Source organism: Triturus cristatus, chromosome 8 (assembly GCF_964204655.1).
Source record: "Triturus cristatus chromosome 8, aTriCri1.1, whole genome shotgun sequence".
In the NCBI taxonomy this organism is placed as follows: domain Eukaryota; kingdom Metazoa; phylum Chordata; class Amphibia; order Caudata; family Salamandridae; genus Triturus; species Triturus cristatus.
This window is the reverse complement of record NC_140591.1, coordinates 394,506,065-394,522,863: the sequence shown is the minus strand read 5'-3', so window position 1 is coordinate 394,522,863 and position 16,799 is coordinate 394,506,065. Positions and strand designations below refer to the sequence as shown.

At 47.9% G+C, this 16,799-nt stretch overlaps 1 protein-coding gene across 2 annotated transcripts in view; it reads right to left on the bottom strand.

Annotated features, from left to right (window-relative positions):
- The window catches only part of NHLRC3 (NHL repeat containing 3), a 165,058-nt gene that overhangs the window by 10,113 nt on the left and 138,146 nt on the right, over positions 1-16,799 (bottom strand). For both annotated transcript variants that reach the window (XM_085621765.1, XM_085621766.1), the window contains exon 5: positions 7,999-8,090. In XM_085621765.1, the coding sequence (XP_085477891.1) occupies positions 7,999-8,090 (92 nt within the window). The remainder of the gene's footprint in view (positions 1-7,998; positions 8,091-16,799) is intronic.

Genomic DNA, 16,799 nt, shown 5'->3' with positions numbered 1-16,799 from the left:
GCGAGCGCCCTGATGGACCGTCGATTGGAGGACTCCGAGGGTCGGGCCCGGAGGAACAACGTTCGCATTGTCGGGGTGCCGGAGGGACGGGAGGAGGAGGCGGCAGATTTGTTTGTGGAAGACCTGATCCTCACCCGTCTCCAGCCCCGGGGGCTGAGTAAACTTTTTGCGGTGGAACGTGCTCACAGGGTCCCCGGAGGAAGACCTAAGGCCGGAGCCCCGCCGCGGCCTCTCATTGCCCGGATTTTTAACTTTCGGGACAGAGACGCTATCCTGCAGACTTCCAGGCTACAGGGACCGGTCAAGCTCGATAATATGGACGTGAATTTCTACCCTGACTTTACTCCGACGGTTCAAAAGCAGAGACTGAGTTTTCTCGGAGTTAAACGTCGCCTACGGGACCTGAACCTTAAGTACTCAATGCTTTTTCCAGCTAAGCTGAGGGTGGAGGTGGATGGTCGCACGCACTTTTTTGACCGTCCCGAGGCGGCTGGGGACTGGTTGGATACTCTGCCTGGGGATCGGGGCCGGGGGGGTGGGGGGGGGGTGCGGTTGGCGGGGAGGGCTCGCCGGATCAGAACTGAGGGGTGAATAGTAGGCCTTGCCCTGGACAACATTCCGGTTACCATTCACTGATCGTGTATGTTTCCCTCCTATGGAGGTCGTACGGGGTCCATTGGGGGCTTTCCCTCCTCCTCTGGGGGACTAGTTAGTTTTTCGTCTATGGGGCGACAGGCACACTGCACTTTGGGGGGGCTGTCTGGGCTCATGCAGGGGTGCAGGGAGGGGGGAGTTCTGTTGGGATGGGTGGGGGGGGGTGGAGTGTTGTTTGTTTGCACCGCAAGGCGAACCCTTTACTGTATTGTTGTTTTCGAGATGCTCTTTGGGGGACGACTGATGGCTTCCATGTATGATGGGGGGTAGGGATTTGACTGTGTTATCATGGAACGTTAACGGACTGGGGGATAGGATTAAGCGTGGTGTGGTCCTGCAGTATCTGAAACGAATTTCACCAGATGTGGTCTTCCTGCAGGAGACACAACTTATAGGTAATTCCTTTCATGCCATGAATCGGCGAGGCTATCGCTTGGTGGCCCATTCGGGCTTCACCTCGGGCTCGCGGGGGGTGGGCATCATGATTAAGAACTCGCTCCCATTGGAGATTGATGAGGTGCGCCATGATGAGAGGGGACGTTACACTGTCTTGGTGGGTAGAATGGAGGGCAGAGTGGTCGTTTTTGTATCAGTGTACGTTCCGCCGGGGTTGCAATCTACTACGTTTGCGGACCTGGGGCGCCTCCTCCTTGACCTCCCGGGTGGGCTTCTGGTAGTTGGGGGGGACTTCAATGCGGTGGCTTCTGGGTCTATGGATCGTCATCCCCCCAGGGACCTCCCCCGGGCACAGGCGTGGCTGTCCGGCCTTTTAGATACACTAGGATTGGTGGATTGCTGGCGACTAAAGCATCCCGCGCAGCTGCAATACACCTTCCACTCGGGTGCCCATGGTAGCCTCTCGCGGCTTGATTATGTCCTTGTCCCTGCGGCCTATGCTGGGAGAGTGGGAGAGGTGCGCCATTTGGCGCGGGGTATTTCAGATCACTCCCCACTACTGTTGCACTTTGATGTCTTCCCGAGGGGGGAGGGCAGGGAAGCCCCAATCAATGCCTGGTACCTGCGTGACCCCACTATTCGAGCCGAATTGATCAAATCCTTGCAGCGGTACTTTGAGGAGAATGTGGGGTCTGTCCCTTCGGCTATCTCCCTTTGGGAGGCTTTTAAGGTAGTTCTCAGGGGGGAGGCCCTCTCCTTTATCTCCCATGCCCGGAGGCGCGAGCGGGAGGAGGTAACCCGGGTGGAGGCCGAAATTACTGAACTAGAGGGTGACCTGGGGAGCGGGGTGACAGATGCCACATTGCATGTTCTACACCTCAAGCAGGCGGCCTATAGGGCCCTCGTCACGGAGGCGGCCAGGGGCCTCAGTAGAGAGCAACAGGGGCGACTGTATGATGTGGGTGATAAGGCTGGTAAATTGATTGCGTGGTTGGACAAAAAGGAGAGAGCGAGTCGTGTGGTTCCGTTGATCGAGAGGATGGATGGTGTGTGTGTCACCGAGCCGGACGCCATTGTCTCCTGCTTCGCGGATTATTTCCGCGAGGTGTATTCCCCGGTTTCTCCCTGCTCGGAGGAGGATTCCCATGCCCTGCTTCGGGACATCGTGCTGCCCTCCCTTTCGGTGGAGGACAGGGATTCGCTGGACGCTCCTCCCACCTCGGACGAAATTGCCCTTGCTATACGCTCGGTCGCATCTGGCAAGGCCATGGGCCCCAATGGCATCCCTATCGAGCTGTATAAGCTGCGACCGGATGTACTGGCGCCCCACCTGCGCGCGATGTTCCTGGCGGCCCGCTCGCGGGGTTCCCTTCCGCCGGACCAGCGTCTGGCCACGATCGTGGTGATCCACAAGGAGGGGAGACCCCGTGAGCGGGTCACATCCTATAGGCCTATCTCGCTCTTGAACGCGGAGCCCAAAATCCTCGCCAAGGTGCTGGCCAACCGGCTGGTCGGCGTGGTGGGCGATTTGGTCCACCAAGACCAATCCGGCTTCATACCCCATCGTAACACGGCCCTTAATCTGCGACGCTTGCACGGGGTGCTCGCGCGTGTTCCGTTCGTGCGGGAACCGGCCATCTTGGCGTCCTTGGACGCCACCATGGCGTTTGATACGCTCGAGTGGCCATACATTTGGGCGATGCTGGCGAAGTTTGGCTTCGGACCGGGCTTCATCAGCTGGGTCAAGTTGTTGTATTCCGGCCCATTGGCGCAGGTGGTGGTGAATGGACGAGTTTCGGCCCCATTCGCACTGGGACGGGGCACGCGACAGGGTTGCCCCCTGTCGCCTCTCCTGTTTGCACTGGCCCTGGAGCCCCTGGCGGAGTGGCTGCGGTGGCACCCTTCCATCCGTGGTCTCCGCTGGACCCCCGAGCATGAGGACCGTGTGTCCCTCTACGCTGATGATATCCTTCTATATCTCGCCTCCCCGCGTAAATCACTGATCGTCCTAGTTGATGTTTTGCGCTCATTCGGTCGCAACTCAGGCCTCGTCATCAACTGGGCGAAATCCTGTGTATATGTGCTTGCCGGGGAGGCTCCGGTCCTACCACGGGACTGTCCGATCCAGATTGCCTCCCAGGGGTTTCGGTACCTGGGTATATATATTACTCTGGACCCGGAGGCCCGCTACGAGCGGAATTTGCTGCCCCCCCTCCAGCGCTTGAAGGAGGACGTGGTGCGTTGGCGGCGTCTGCCGCTTTCGCCGCTCGGCCGAGCGGCCTTGTTTAAGATGATGTCGTTGCCGCGCTTTCTGTACGCTCTCCAGAACACTATGGACTTGGTCCCGGCGCGCTACTTCCGTGAGGTGGAGAGTTTGCAGCGTCGCCTGTTCTGGGACGGGAGGCCACGTATTGCCTTGGCTAAATTGACGCTCCCGTGGTACGATGGGGGGGTTGCCCTCCCGGATATTAAACGGTATTACTGGGCCTCCCAGCTAGCTGCGATTAATCATGGCCTTTACGGGCCCGCCCTGAACCCGGCATTTGAAATGGACAAGATGCTCCTGCCCGGTGGCGACTACAATCGAGCGCTCTACTCTGGCGCGCCGGACCCTCGCCTGACGGGACCGACGCGTGTCATGGTGCGTGTATGGCACGCGGCTAACGCAGCTATGGGGTGGAAGGACCGTTTGACCCGGGCGTCACCGCTATATGCGTCTGCGAGGTTGGGCTCCCTGTGGACCTCGAAGGGCTTCGAGAAGTGGGACACGATCGGCATCAGCACAGTGGGAGATCTCTGGACGAGGGGGGGATTCAAAACTTTCGAGACGCTGCAGACGGAGTTTCAGTTGCAAGGCAGTGAGTACTTTCGGTACTTACAAGTCCGCCACGCGCTGGGCTCCGTCTTCCCGGATGTCGCGTCCATTCCGGAGTCTTCCCCCCTGGAGGACAGAGTGCTGGATGGCCATGTCCCAGACAGCACGATCTCCCTTATATATAAAAAACTGATCAACGACCGATCGGGCCTGCTGACTGGCCTCCGCGAGGCCTGGGTTGCCGATGGGCTGGAATTGGACGACGAGGACTGGATTTCCGCGGTGGCCTCTCCGAAGGAGGTGGCCATCCCGGCTCGCCTTCGCTTCGTCCAGCTTAAGATCCTCCACCGGGTTTACGTGACGGGGCCAAGGCTTCTACGTATGGGCTTTGCTGAGGATGGACTGTGTAAGCGTGGCTGTGGTGCTTTGGCAACTTTCTTGCATATTCTGTGGGAATGCCCAAAGGTGGAGCGATTCTGGCGTGGTGTGCACGAGGTCCTGCGAGTGGTTACGCGTGTCGCGCTGTTGCCTGAAGCGAGGAGATGCTTGCTGAATGTGTGGGAGCCAACTGACTACTCGGTTCCGCAGACGCGGTGGGTGACTCTGGGATACATGATAGCTAAGCGTGACATTGCTCAATTGTGGGGATCCCAGAGGCCCCCGGCGGTGTCGGCCTGGAAAGAACACATGGATTGGTCGTGAAAAGGTGGTGTATGTTGCGAGGGGTAAGCCTGGGCACGTGGTTCCCCAGTCCCTGATCTGTTCTCATTCCCCTCTTCAGAGTTTGGCGATTGGTTGGGGTCCCCCACTTAAGGAGCGCGTGCTGTCACTTGGGATTGCGGGTTGCCTTGCGGGTGTGGTTTTTTTTGTGTTGTTGTGTTTCGACAAAAGGAAACCGTATTGTGGGTTTGGAGTTATGTGGCCTGCATTACTGATATCTCCTGATTTACCCTTTTTGCACCGCCAAGAGATTTTTCTGTATATATGTCATATGCTTCTGCCACTCTAGCGGCCGGCCAGACGGTTGTAGGCCCATACCTGTAACTATTTGAGATAGCAATAAACGGTTTCAAAAAAAAAAAAAAAAAAAATATTGCTGGACCGTTGTGGATATATTGGTTTAGTTGTGAAACTGAAGTATTATAGCTTTTGTAGTGTTACAATTGTGTTATTGTCGGTGCTCTGTTGATTTATTTTAGTGTTGTAACTCTGCAGTGTGTTACTAGTAGGCTTCCAGTCATAGTAGTGTAGTGTTGCAGATTAGTCGTAGTATGGAAGTAGTAGTTGTGTATTTTCCTCTTCCTGCTTTTGGAATGGTACAGTAGAAGAGCATTAGTGCTGGTAGTGTTGTTTTGCCTGCAGCACAGTAGTTCTGCTATTTTGTTATGGTTGTAATGTTCTGATGCTGTCAGTGTAGGGTCATTGTATGTGGTGGTGCAGGAACAGATTCGCTATTGTAATGATGCAGATGTAGTTCTGTAGCTGTAGTGTTGTTGACTGGACATTGTGGTAATTGTAGTGAGCTGCAGGGCTCGCGGCACACAGGATGAAGTAAGGGCAGCACAGCCAGTGGAGGTGTACAGAAGAAGCACACAGGAACAGTATTCCGGATTCCTACTGTCTTCTATAGTTTCTTATTTTATTTTATTTGAAAGGTTTTATAAAGCGCAAACAAGACCCAGAACGGGTATCAGAGCGCTGCACAGAGAGGACAATTAGCGTTGCCATGGCGAGACAGTAAATTTACAATACAACAAGGGTAGCATAGGAAGGACCAGGTGAAGGCCCTACTAGAAGAGGCTGTGCAGTTTAAGCAGAGCACTACACACCAAGAACGATACAGTACATTTCGAATTGAGTACAAATTTAAACCATATTAGAGACAAAGATTGTCAGGCATACATTTCAATACACAAAGTAAAAAAGATTGTCAAGCACTCGAGGGAAGTGATACATAGAGGCTATTGCTGCTGAAGTTCTTCCAAAAGTAGCCATTAGACTTGTTTCTTGAAAGAAGCAGAGGGGTTGGTTCTGATTTCCGTCTGAAGGGCATTCCAGATTCTTGGTGCCAGCCCTGAGAAGGTGCGATTGTAGGTTCTTTTTTTGTTGAATTTGGGTGGTTTCAGGAGTAGGGTATTCAAGCTTCTTAAGTTTCAACTGGAACCAGAGAGCTCGAGTTTCTTTGCCAGGTAAACGGGGCTATTGCGGTGAATAGCTTTAAGTGTCAGACAAGCTATCTTGAAGCGGATCCTTGCTTCAATGGGAAGCCAGTTAAGTTGAATTAGGTCAGGTGTAATATGATCATGCTTTCTGGAGCATGTGATTAGTCTGGCAGAGGCGTTCAGAGTAGCTCTTAGTGGCGCTAACCTGGCTTTAGGAAGCCCTGCTAGGGTTACCAAGCCATATTCAACTCGCGAGATAACAAGTGATTGGACTGCTGATTGGACATCCTCAGGAGGTAGGAAAGGTTTGATTTTCCTGAGAGTGTTGAGCTGATGGTTCGCACTCTTAGTAGTGGCTCTGATGTGTCCTTGCATGTTTAGAAATTTGTCCAGGGTGGCACCTAAAGAGCAATCGGAGTCCACCACGTGCGGGGAGCATTTGAGTGCAGAGATATCTTTGATCCAGTTTTGCGTTCGGGTCTCTTGTGTGCAGGGTTTAATCAGGAGAAATTCTGTTTTGAGTGCATTTAGTAACAGATGGTTATGTGTTAGCGATTGTTGAGTTTTTTGGAGCGCTCCATTAAGAGTTTTAATGTCATCTGGAGAGGAGATCTTCAAATACAATTGTGTTTCGTCTGCGTACATATGGTATTGAATGTTTGACCCGTTCAAAATAGCAGTTAGCGGTTCCATGAGGTGATTGAAGAGCGTGGGCGAGAGAGCAGATCCCGGAGGTACCCCGATAGTGACTGGGGTGCTTGCAGCCAAAGATTGGTTTACTTTGATTCTCTGCATTCAATTGTGCAGGAAGGAGGAGAACCAGTTTAAGACAGGGCCAGATAACCCCATCCTATATTGCAGAAGGTTAATCAAGTTAGCATGTTTGATAGTGTCAAAAGCAGAGGACAAGTCTAGAAGAATTAGAAGACAAGGTGAGTCTTGGTCCAGAGCTCTGAAGGCGTCATCCACAATGTGCGTAAGGGCAGTTTCTGTGCTTTGAGCTGGTCTAAAGCCTGACTGATGTCGGTCAAGCAGCTGAAATTTCTCGATATGGTTGCATAGCTGAGTGTGAACGCACTTCTCGAGCAAATTCGCTAAAGACATGATGCTGGTGATCGGCCGGTAGTTATTGGGGTCAGTTAGGTCTGTATTGGGCTTCTTGGGGATAGGTGTGACTTGCCCCATTTTAAGGCAGTACAGAATCCTCCCCTGTAAGAGAGATTGTTGGATGATCTTGGACCAGAGAGGCAGAATGGCCGGGTTGAGGTCTTTGAGCAGCATAGCGGGGACTAGATCACTGAAATGGTTGGATGGTTTAAGAGATGCCATTGAGTGTGATATTTCCTCCAAATCAGGGAGTATGAAGGTGTTCCAGCAAGCATTCTTTTTGGGGGTGTACTCCATGGAGAAAGGCGGAGCACTCACTGCTGCAGGTACTGTCACACACAGGGAGCTCAATGACAGCAGATTAGCGGCGGCACATTGCAGTTCCCGATCAATACTCAGACTTTTCCGAAAAGTGCGCTGAGAAGTCTTCTTCACTGGGACCTGCGGTTTTGATTGTAGGAGTAGGATTAGCCTGTTGTTTGATGATATCAAACAGTTTTTTGGGATGGTTATTAGCGCTGTCAAGCTGCGCTCTGAAATGATCCGATTTAGCAATGCGAATGTGTATGTTATAAGAGCTTCTCTTCTTCCTTAACTGATTGGGATTAGGGGTGGAGGGGGAATTTCTCCACCGTCTCGCAGAGAGCCTTAAATGGCTTACAATACCCCCTAAAAACAAACACACAGGTATGCACACACACAAACAAAAACACACACGTGAAAAAGGATTACTCCACAGAAAAACAGGTTTCTCATTACATTTTTGGTAACAGATTCTAAAGCAAACATGAGTTCTTGCTGTTCGAACGTGTCATTCACATACGAAGCAACAGACAGCAAGGACGTAAAAAGACTGGTAATTACCCGTCCAACGGAGTCAACAGTGACGCTGTGAGGAATGTAAAACTGGGTGCGACCAGTGCCATTTTCTCCATGCATCCACAGCATTCTGAAATCTAGTGATTTAATTTAGGAAATCAAAATCAGGTTCAAGCATGTTTGAGACAGTTCTTGCAACTTCCTTCCTCCTTTTTACTACTCACACATTAAATGCTCTAAAAATACAAAAATCACCATAAATGGCCGCTACAGACCTTCAGCTCCAACATTACCAAGTTTTGATTTCTGTTTTTCCCTTCCATAGATGGTGGACTGTTCTAATAAAAACCCTCTTACCCCCGGCGGTGGGCTATAAACCAAGATCAATGAAGCAAATACATGCATCGGGTCAAACTCTATCAGAACTCTGACACTTAAAAATTAATACCATATTTTCTCTCAGTAAGGTTCAGTGGTTCGAACAATTTTAAAGAAAACGTCAATTAGCAGTGCAGGCGCAAATTGAGACAGCAAAAAAAGAAACAAGGGGCGCATCCTGAAGGATGATCTTTTACCTGAAGAGGGTTTTGAGGGTGGACTAGATCTCCTGAGTCAGCAATTGAGGTGTTATCCAGACACTCAGTGATATGCAGATTTTAGCTCTTGGAATCATTTCCATGAGAGGAGTAGTAGTTATCTGGTCCTCTGGAAAGGACATGACCAGGCAGTTCAGGCTGGACTGCTGCTTTTGGAGCAGGACCTAGGGTGATTTGCAGATAGCTGGTCTCTGTCTACAATGGCATGTGGGTGACAAACATTGGACTGGATATGGCTGAAGCAATCGCCAGTGGTTGAGCTTAATTTAAGCATTCTCTCCATCATCAAGCAGCATTCTGAAATATGGCATGCGTAGTGCTTAATCTGTAAACGAACAAGTGCCAGGGCCCACATTTCTTTTCATTGGCTACAACAGATGCTGTCGAATGTCAGGAGTGCCAAAAACCAAGGCTGTCTAGTCTTGATTCCACTTCATGCCACTTTCATCCACCACCATGCACTGCCTGCCCTTTTATCTCACTCTTGCAGGTTTTTTTAATCCTTGCCTTCTCGCTACGTCACTGTTTTTCTGTACTGCGTCTTTCACCCCACTTCTGCTGTATCTCTCTCGTTCTTGGTCTAAGTCTGATGGTGATGATTAAGTCAGGTCCCCAAAAATGAGTGCTGGTGAGCCCCACCTGCGCCGACTGGGTCAAATAAGGCCCTGCATGAGGTACTTACGGGAAACAAGGACAGTCTGAGAAACAGAGCTGCCTGACACATGAAGAGCTCATGCAGGGTATGGCCATATTGACATCTCTGATTTTGTGGGCCTTCTTCTCAGCAGGAAAAGTGATGGAAAAGGATAGAGCCTTACTACGCTAGCGAATAGGAAGAGCTTTATTTGCCTTCTCCTTTTGTGGACAATCAATTGATGATATGCATTAAAGAACCTCTGAGAGATATGGGGTGGAGGTGTCTGTCCACTCACTCTCCCAGGAGAGCCAATGATTTGTGATTGTCGGCAGCGCAATCTAGAGGCGGGATATATTCTGGATTGGTGTAGAAAAGCAACAAAAACACTTTTGAGACTCTCGCTATTCTAAAAGGAGCAAACAAATTTAACATTAAAAAGCGTATTCATAAATATTTACGAAATGGTTTGAAAAATACTTGGAAATAAAACCAAAAAATAGCAAAGCCAGTCAGGCTGCCATTGAAGTGCTTAGGTATTTAAAGAGCATTTGTGAATGCCTGGGTTTGCATGGCCTGACCCATTAACTTTGTCATTTTTTGTTTTATGTATATAAATTATAAAATATTTTTCGTTTTTCAATGTGGTCGGCTGTAGGGTAAGGCCCTCCTATCCTAATGGACGTTGCGCGCTCGAAAGGACATAATAAAGAATCAGATTCAGACCGGTCTTTCTTTGCAACAGAGAGAAATTAAATAAAAATTCCGTACTATACTTTGAATATACACAAAAAGAAAATGTTAAAATTGCAGGTGCAGTACTACTACCTGCCCCAAGATGGCGTCGTTACCTAATCTTCAAAAATATTGGCTCTGTAAATTGCATTTTTGGGCCAAGTTCGCACCAAGCGACAGAGTTTTGTGTTTGTTTTGTAACTAAGTGGGAATCATTTTGTGTCCAGTATCAGTAACCGGAGAGGCACATTTTCATCATGGCTTGAAGTGTGAAAGATTAGCACGCAAATAATAATGATAATTAGGAGGCCTTTGCACCTTCTCAAAAGACTACAGACACATACCTGCCAAGGTTTGAGATTGCCAAGTGTGACATTTTCAGAATTTCAGTGACATTCCAAAGACTTTGAGTGACACTTTTTCGCAAGCAAAATCAAGCAATGAAGACTAGAACAACATATAAATATCAGCAATTACACCCATTTGAGCAACAAGACACTCTAAGATGTAATAAAAACTGCTGAAAAGCACCAGAAACTGAAGCATCTAGTGCCCTTCTAAGCTGATCGTACTGTTAACCAAAATCCCCGGACTTTTAAATTATTTGACCCTGCCTCTGCCATGATTGTCCCAACCTGTCTAACCGTCCAGTTAAAGCCGGTGTTTGCGCGCATGAGCGAGGAGGCACCCAAATAATTATTGCGAGTGATGTGGGGGGCACGGCAAACTAAACAAGCATTTGCAATGCAATAGGTCTCGCATTTGGGAGAGTTTAAGCTATTGACATTGTAAATGACCATGCTTTTATTTGTTTTAAAAAACAACACTTTTACTTTTTTTTAAAAAGCATTTGTTTGCTAAGTTGACAAACAAATGTTTTTTTATTTTTTAGTAAAAGCACCCCATGCCGCGCTTTCACTATAATGGTAGCCACGTCCCTTCTTTAGATGCGGTTCGTCTAAAGAAAGGTGCGTGGCTGCCATTAAAGTGTAAGCGCGGTATGGGGTGCTTTTACAAAAAAAGCATTTGTTTGTTTAGTTGGTCCAATAAAAATGTAAAAGCGGGCAACGTGCTGAAATCATATTGCGGCGCCCAGAGACAAAGTGGGCCCCCTTGCAGGAAAGTACTTCATGCCTGCAATCGGGGAAAATCATTGAAGAAAATAGACTGTAGATAAAACGACCGTGTAACAACACAAGTAAAAAGTCCAGTCCTTATGGGAGGTTACAAACGCAGACAGGCTGGTACTAAGGAGGGACTACTAAGCCTATTCATGAATCTTAAGTAACCATTTAGAAAGAGCAGTAACAGGAGCCAATTGACAAGATGGACGGAAAATGGGCGGAGTTTCAAGTCCATGCCTGAATACAGCATGCCTGGCAGAGCCGCACAGGCGCTGCTCAGGCTCGACCAAAAAAACAGCTGCAGGTAAGTGAGTCTAATGAATGAGATGTAATCATGTGGTGAAAAACAGCAACACGCCAGGATGAAAACCACTGACTTCAAGCACATAGACTTCTCAAAAGTGTGGTAGGGGAACGCAGTTAAGTTTGACCTGCCATTTTTTGCCCTTTTCGCCCAACCCCCTTGATAAATGTGCTTGTGACCCAGCTGAACTGTACAGCAGTGAAAGCTATCTCGTGGGAGTCACGCTTTACATTGGCAATTGTGTCAGATATTTTAGGTTGTTTTATTAAATACTGAGTTACAACCGTCTGCTGAACACCAAGTGGGCCTGTGGGCCAATAACGTTTTCAGCCGCGCACAGCGAGAGCAGATTAATGCTCCGGGCCGGAGACGGCTCCGAGGAAGATGAAACGGTTCACCTTTGACTTCGAGGGCCCAACGTGAAAAAAAAATGGGGCAACCTACTGTTTTATCTTTTCCGGGCAACACCGGATATTGAAGCTATGCTCAAGTCGTGTTGGGAGCAGTTTGGATACTAGAAAGTTCTGCTCCTCTCTCGGTCTTTAACTCCTCGGCTCGGTGGACATTTGTGCTCATCTGGCAGGAAATTAATTTGCAAGTACCCGCAGGTGTGTATAAAAAGCGGTGCACGTGCTCGCTGATGTCACGCAGTGATGTGCTTTCCTACCTGAGGTGCGAAGTAATCAACACTTAGCCTTTTCTTTCGTGCGCTTCTGCTTCTATTTGACGCACGTTCTTCCTCGTGACCAGCCCTGGGGTGTGTGTTGTCCAATTTGATTGGTTACGGTAAAGTCAGTGTTTGTGCATGGTTGTCCATTTATCAAGGGGATGGTACCCTGTTTCTAAATACTTCAAGCTTTTCCCAATAAGGGACGAGATAGGGGAGACAGTTATCGCTCAGGATCACACAGTTAGGCCAAGCATGGAAGCTGGATGCCAGACCTCAAGTGGCCTACCACTATATGCATCTTATGTATCACAGCAGCCATGTTCATCTCATTCTTTAGGATTTTTAAAATCCTGGATGGTTTAACAGCTGCAAAAGGCACGTGTACCTGCTGATGTATGCTATATGTACCCAGCCCAGAGGGTTGATTTTTGAGGCCCCATGGGCAGGTCTATCTGGCATTGTAACTCTGTTTGGGATCCATTTAAGCCATGAGTTCTGCGAACAATCGAAAGAGGGCTGGAATCGAACCAGATTAAAGGGTGTCCCCTTAACATAATTATATTCAATTTACACAAATAGAGCTGCTTTGCAAACAGTAGGAGGTGGCACTGTTGAAAATCTAGCCGTGTAATTTAAAAACTCTGAAATTGGCATCATGGGTTTAAGGACATTTTTGGGCCACATGTCTGTTATTCAACCTCTGCATGAACAAGAGCGGGCACCCAGTAAGTTATTTATAATGTTTCCTTGAGTGAATCACTTCAGGACTTTACATGTGGTGTGCGGGCATCTTAACACTGGATATCTTGATTTGCTTTGTGACCGGATGAAATGCTCATCTTCATCCTAACCATTCAGTCTTGTGGTTTGTCAGTCGGCGATGTAGATGTTTAGAAATATGCAATATATGATTCTTCCTTTGCTCTTTGGATTAAGATTTTAAAGTTAGACTTATAAATATGATCCAATGAATAGTGGATAGATTTTTACAACAAATGTAAATCTTTAACCTATGTCCACATTGCCATTTTGCCTGTGTTAAAAACAAAACACCAACATGTGTTGATGCACGGAAGGACAGGAGGCGTTTTATGTTGTTTAAGATTTGTTAATCTGTGACTTGGCGCTTACCAGGAGTTAGTTGTGATACGCTAGGAGACCAGAGGATGTATTGAGTTGTGTTATCAATGTTGTATTTTACAGTGCCTGTCGAGAATCCGTATATGAATCCTGTTTACATAAATTTTCATTGTAAGGATAACAATTCCAGTATAAGAATGCTCGTGCATAAACCTGCCTGAATGCATAGGTGAATGAGTAATAGGGGGTGTTTGAAAAATGTGCCTGGAGTGGGGTGAATTGGAAAAGGACGGCACTAGTGGAGACATTGAGGAGGCAGAGGGGTACCCCAGTCAGCATGCAGACTGAAATCATAAGTGGCTTGTCCAGGTTTGTATGTATATCTTAATACTGCTATTTCGCTGGTAGGATTAGCGATCCTAGTTGATGGTAATGAGGTAAGTGAAGCAGAGGGAGATAGTATGATTTGCCGAGGATCACACTATTTGCTCAGATGGGGAAGCCAGGCCTAAAACACTGGTTTCCTGATTCTAAAGCCCTAATGTTCGCAAAAGACCCTCGCTCATTACTTGCTCTATAAACTTTATGGGTCATGGTGGTTTACCACTTACAAAATGGTGTCCTGTGGCCGAGCTCATCAAGGTCATTACTTGCAGCTGTCCAAGATGTTAACATGTGGTCTCTGCAGGCTCACTCAAAGAATCTCTTCCACAGCTGTCCGGAACTGAAGACCGCACTTAACCCTTTCCCCTTCCGAGCACGAAAAGGTAACAGGCGTATAACGTGCTTAAATTGGAGACTGTCTGATGCGGTTGTGTAGTTCAAGAAGTAAAATGAAACAATTGCGCGCGCCTCGCGCTCACAAGTGGGGGGAGTGCGGCCGAGAGCAGGGACGCGCAGCGTTTCCCTTGTGGGAGTGAGCGCAATAACTGCTACCATATGGCACCGCTTGCTCCTGCAAGGGAATCGCCAAACGTGCACGCGTTGCCATTCAAAGCAATGCAACGCGTGCATGTTTTTGCCTGAAAAAGGGAATCGCTGGCTAAAGATCTTTTTCCTATGCACCGCATGCACGCTGCGTAGGCGAGACCTAAAAAGCATAACTGTGCTCGCCAGTTGCCTCCTATGCAGAGAGAGTTAGGGATACACTGTTGTAATCACGTGACCTCACCAGGTCACGTGAATGCCGTGCCTCCCAACCGGCTCCCAGCAGCTTTGCTAATAATGAATGCTCATTGCTGCAGGCAGCGCAGCAATGAGTCATTCACAAATAGACTTTTCACCCATAGAGTACTACTTAGACACACTACCAGAACAGCACGTGGTCCGCGCTGCGTGCTCAGATCATTAGGAGTGTTTGGCCAGGGTGGCGATCTCGTTCCCGCTTAGTTCTTCCTCTGCATCGGTGGGGGTGTCAAGGATGTGCTACAAATGCGTGACCTTGCATTTTAGTGCAGTGATGCGGACGACCGCACAAAAATGCGTTAGTGTCACTCCTGATACCTGGTACTTGGCAGGGCTGCAGACAATACAGACCACCGCGGCCAGACTCATCCTAGTCCTCACCAAACGGACCAACTTCACCTCCCACCTCTAGAAGCTCCACTGGCTCCCTATTCAGAAGAGATGCCAGTTCAAGATGCTGATCTACACCTTTAAAGCTTTCTACAACCAGGGACCAGTGTACATCAGTCATCGACTTAACTTCCACCTTCCCTCCAGACACATATGCTCAGACTCCCTCTGCCTTGCCTGGAAACCCCCATGGGCCACAGCTACAGTGGGGGACGCTCCTTCTCCTACCTTGCTTTAAACGACCTTCCACTCCATCTACTGCCCTCTTCCTCTCTTCTGGAATTCAGAAAAGGACTCCAGATCTGGATGTTTGACTGAGCCCCCCCCCCCAGAGCGCAGGGATACTCCTACGGGTGTTTAACTGCGCTTTACAAATCCAGATTGATTGACTTATTGACTAAAACATATAGGCAGCTAAACAGTCCTAAACTAGCCAGAGGGGCAGCAGAGGGCCTTGTGCGTGTACACCAAAGATGTGGAGGTAATCAGAGAAGGCCCAGTAGTAATTCATACGGAAACGTGCAAGGGAGGGAAGTTGTCGAATAAAATTATGCCAAATGGGCAAGGATCGGAGATGGTAACCAGTAACCATGCACCTTATTATAAAGGCAGGATATTCGTTTTCAAACTTTGTAAACGGAGCCATGGTTGGTTACTTGTAATAATCTACTAGTTCAGATTATGGATTGGGAATTCTCATAGAATGACCTATAACAACAAGGAATACTTTGTGCAATGAACTGCAAGTTGCAACTTTTTTTCAAAACAAGAGTCTGTTTAACGCTTCAAAATTTAGTGCTGTTTCAATCAAATGCTCCTGTGAAACCCTGGCGAAGGGAGGTATTACTCCACAGCACGGCGTGTCAGAGTGAGGCTGTGTTAAAAATTTGATGAACCTGCAGAGTTGTGGAAATGGATTAATTCCCGTTTAGGAACAAACTGTTTTAGACTTGAGATGAAGAAAATGAGTTGTTTCAATGACACTCCAGACTAAAAAGCATGTCTTTCAGAGACAAAGAGAATATCGGCATTTGAAAATAGTTATTTTAAAGTGAATTCCCACTACCAGCAACACAGTCAATGATGTGGATACAAACTGCAGGAATTCTGAAGTGGTAAAGACAGTGCGAACAACAGAAAAGTAACAATGAACATATGTTATACAGCTTTCGTTACAGTGCACATGCACTTCTAATATCCATAGCTGTGCCTTTTAAGTGTGCACCTTCTAATCAAAATGATTCACCTACCAATAGAATATATATTACACAGACACAACTGTGTAGTTATAGTTAAGACCTAGTTACCACAGGAAGAGCATTTTTTGTTTTGTTAATAACTTTGGCAGCGTTTGACAATATTGACAAAATATATATATATTTTTTTAAAGTTCATCCACCTCAGTTCCTTCTTTGAAATGTTTGAGGTAATCATCATGCGAAGGGTGAGGAAAACAAGCATTGGCAAAGCAAACAAGCAAAGCTAATAGGTCTTGCCTACTCGTGATATATTATTTTTGATCCTTTTTTTTCAGACGAACGGTGGCAAAGCCAACAGACCATGCCAATGCTTGTTGCATGTGGTCGGTGCAAATATTAAAGCAAAACTGCACTGACAGAATGTTTATGAAATGCAGCCCTATGCCTTAGCTATCTCCTATAAAAGGAGAGGACCCAAAGGATTCATCAAAATGTAGACTCTGTAAAACTGACTGTTTCGCTCAAAAAACCAAAATAATTTGGATGCCGTAATTAGTGCTGCAAAACCAGTAATGCGCTTGCTACCCTATTACGTTCGTGGTCTACACCCTTTTTCCTCCGGCTGTGTTCTGTGCAACATCCGCACTCCTGTAGTCAAACCAATGTTCACATTTTAGGTACTGCCTATTGTTTGTACTCAAGATCAAAGAAACTTCACATCAACGGGTACTGCAATACCGGCAAACCACTGTCAACCACAAAACACACATGCCAGCACTCCCAAATCGTGGAGGGGATCCCCAAATGTTACTCTCACCTCCCGGATCCCAAACATGCTGAAAAAACTCCAATTGCTTTGGCTTTCCTGCAGACTTTCACCAATTTCAGTAAGTGAAGCTTAGAGGAAAAACCCAGAAAGCTAGTTTTAT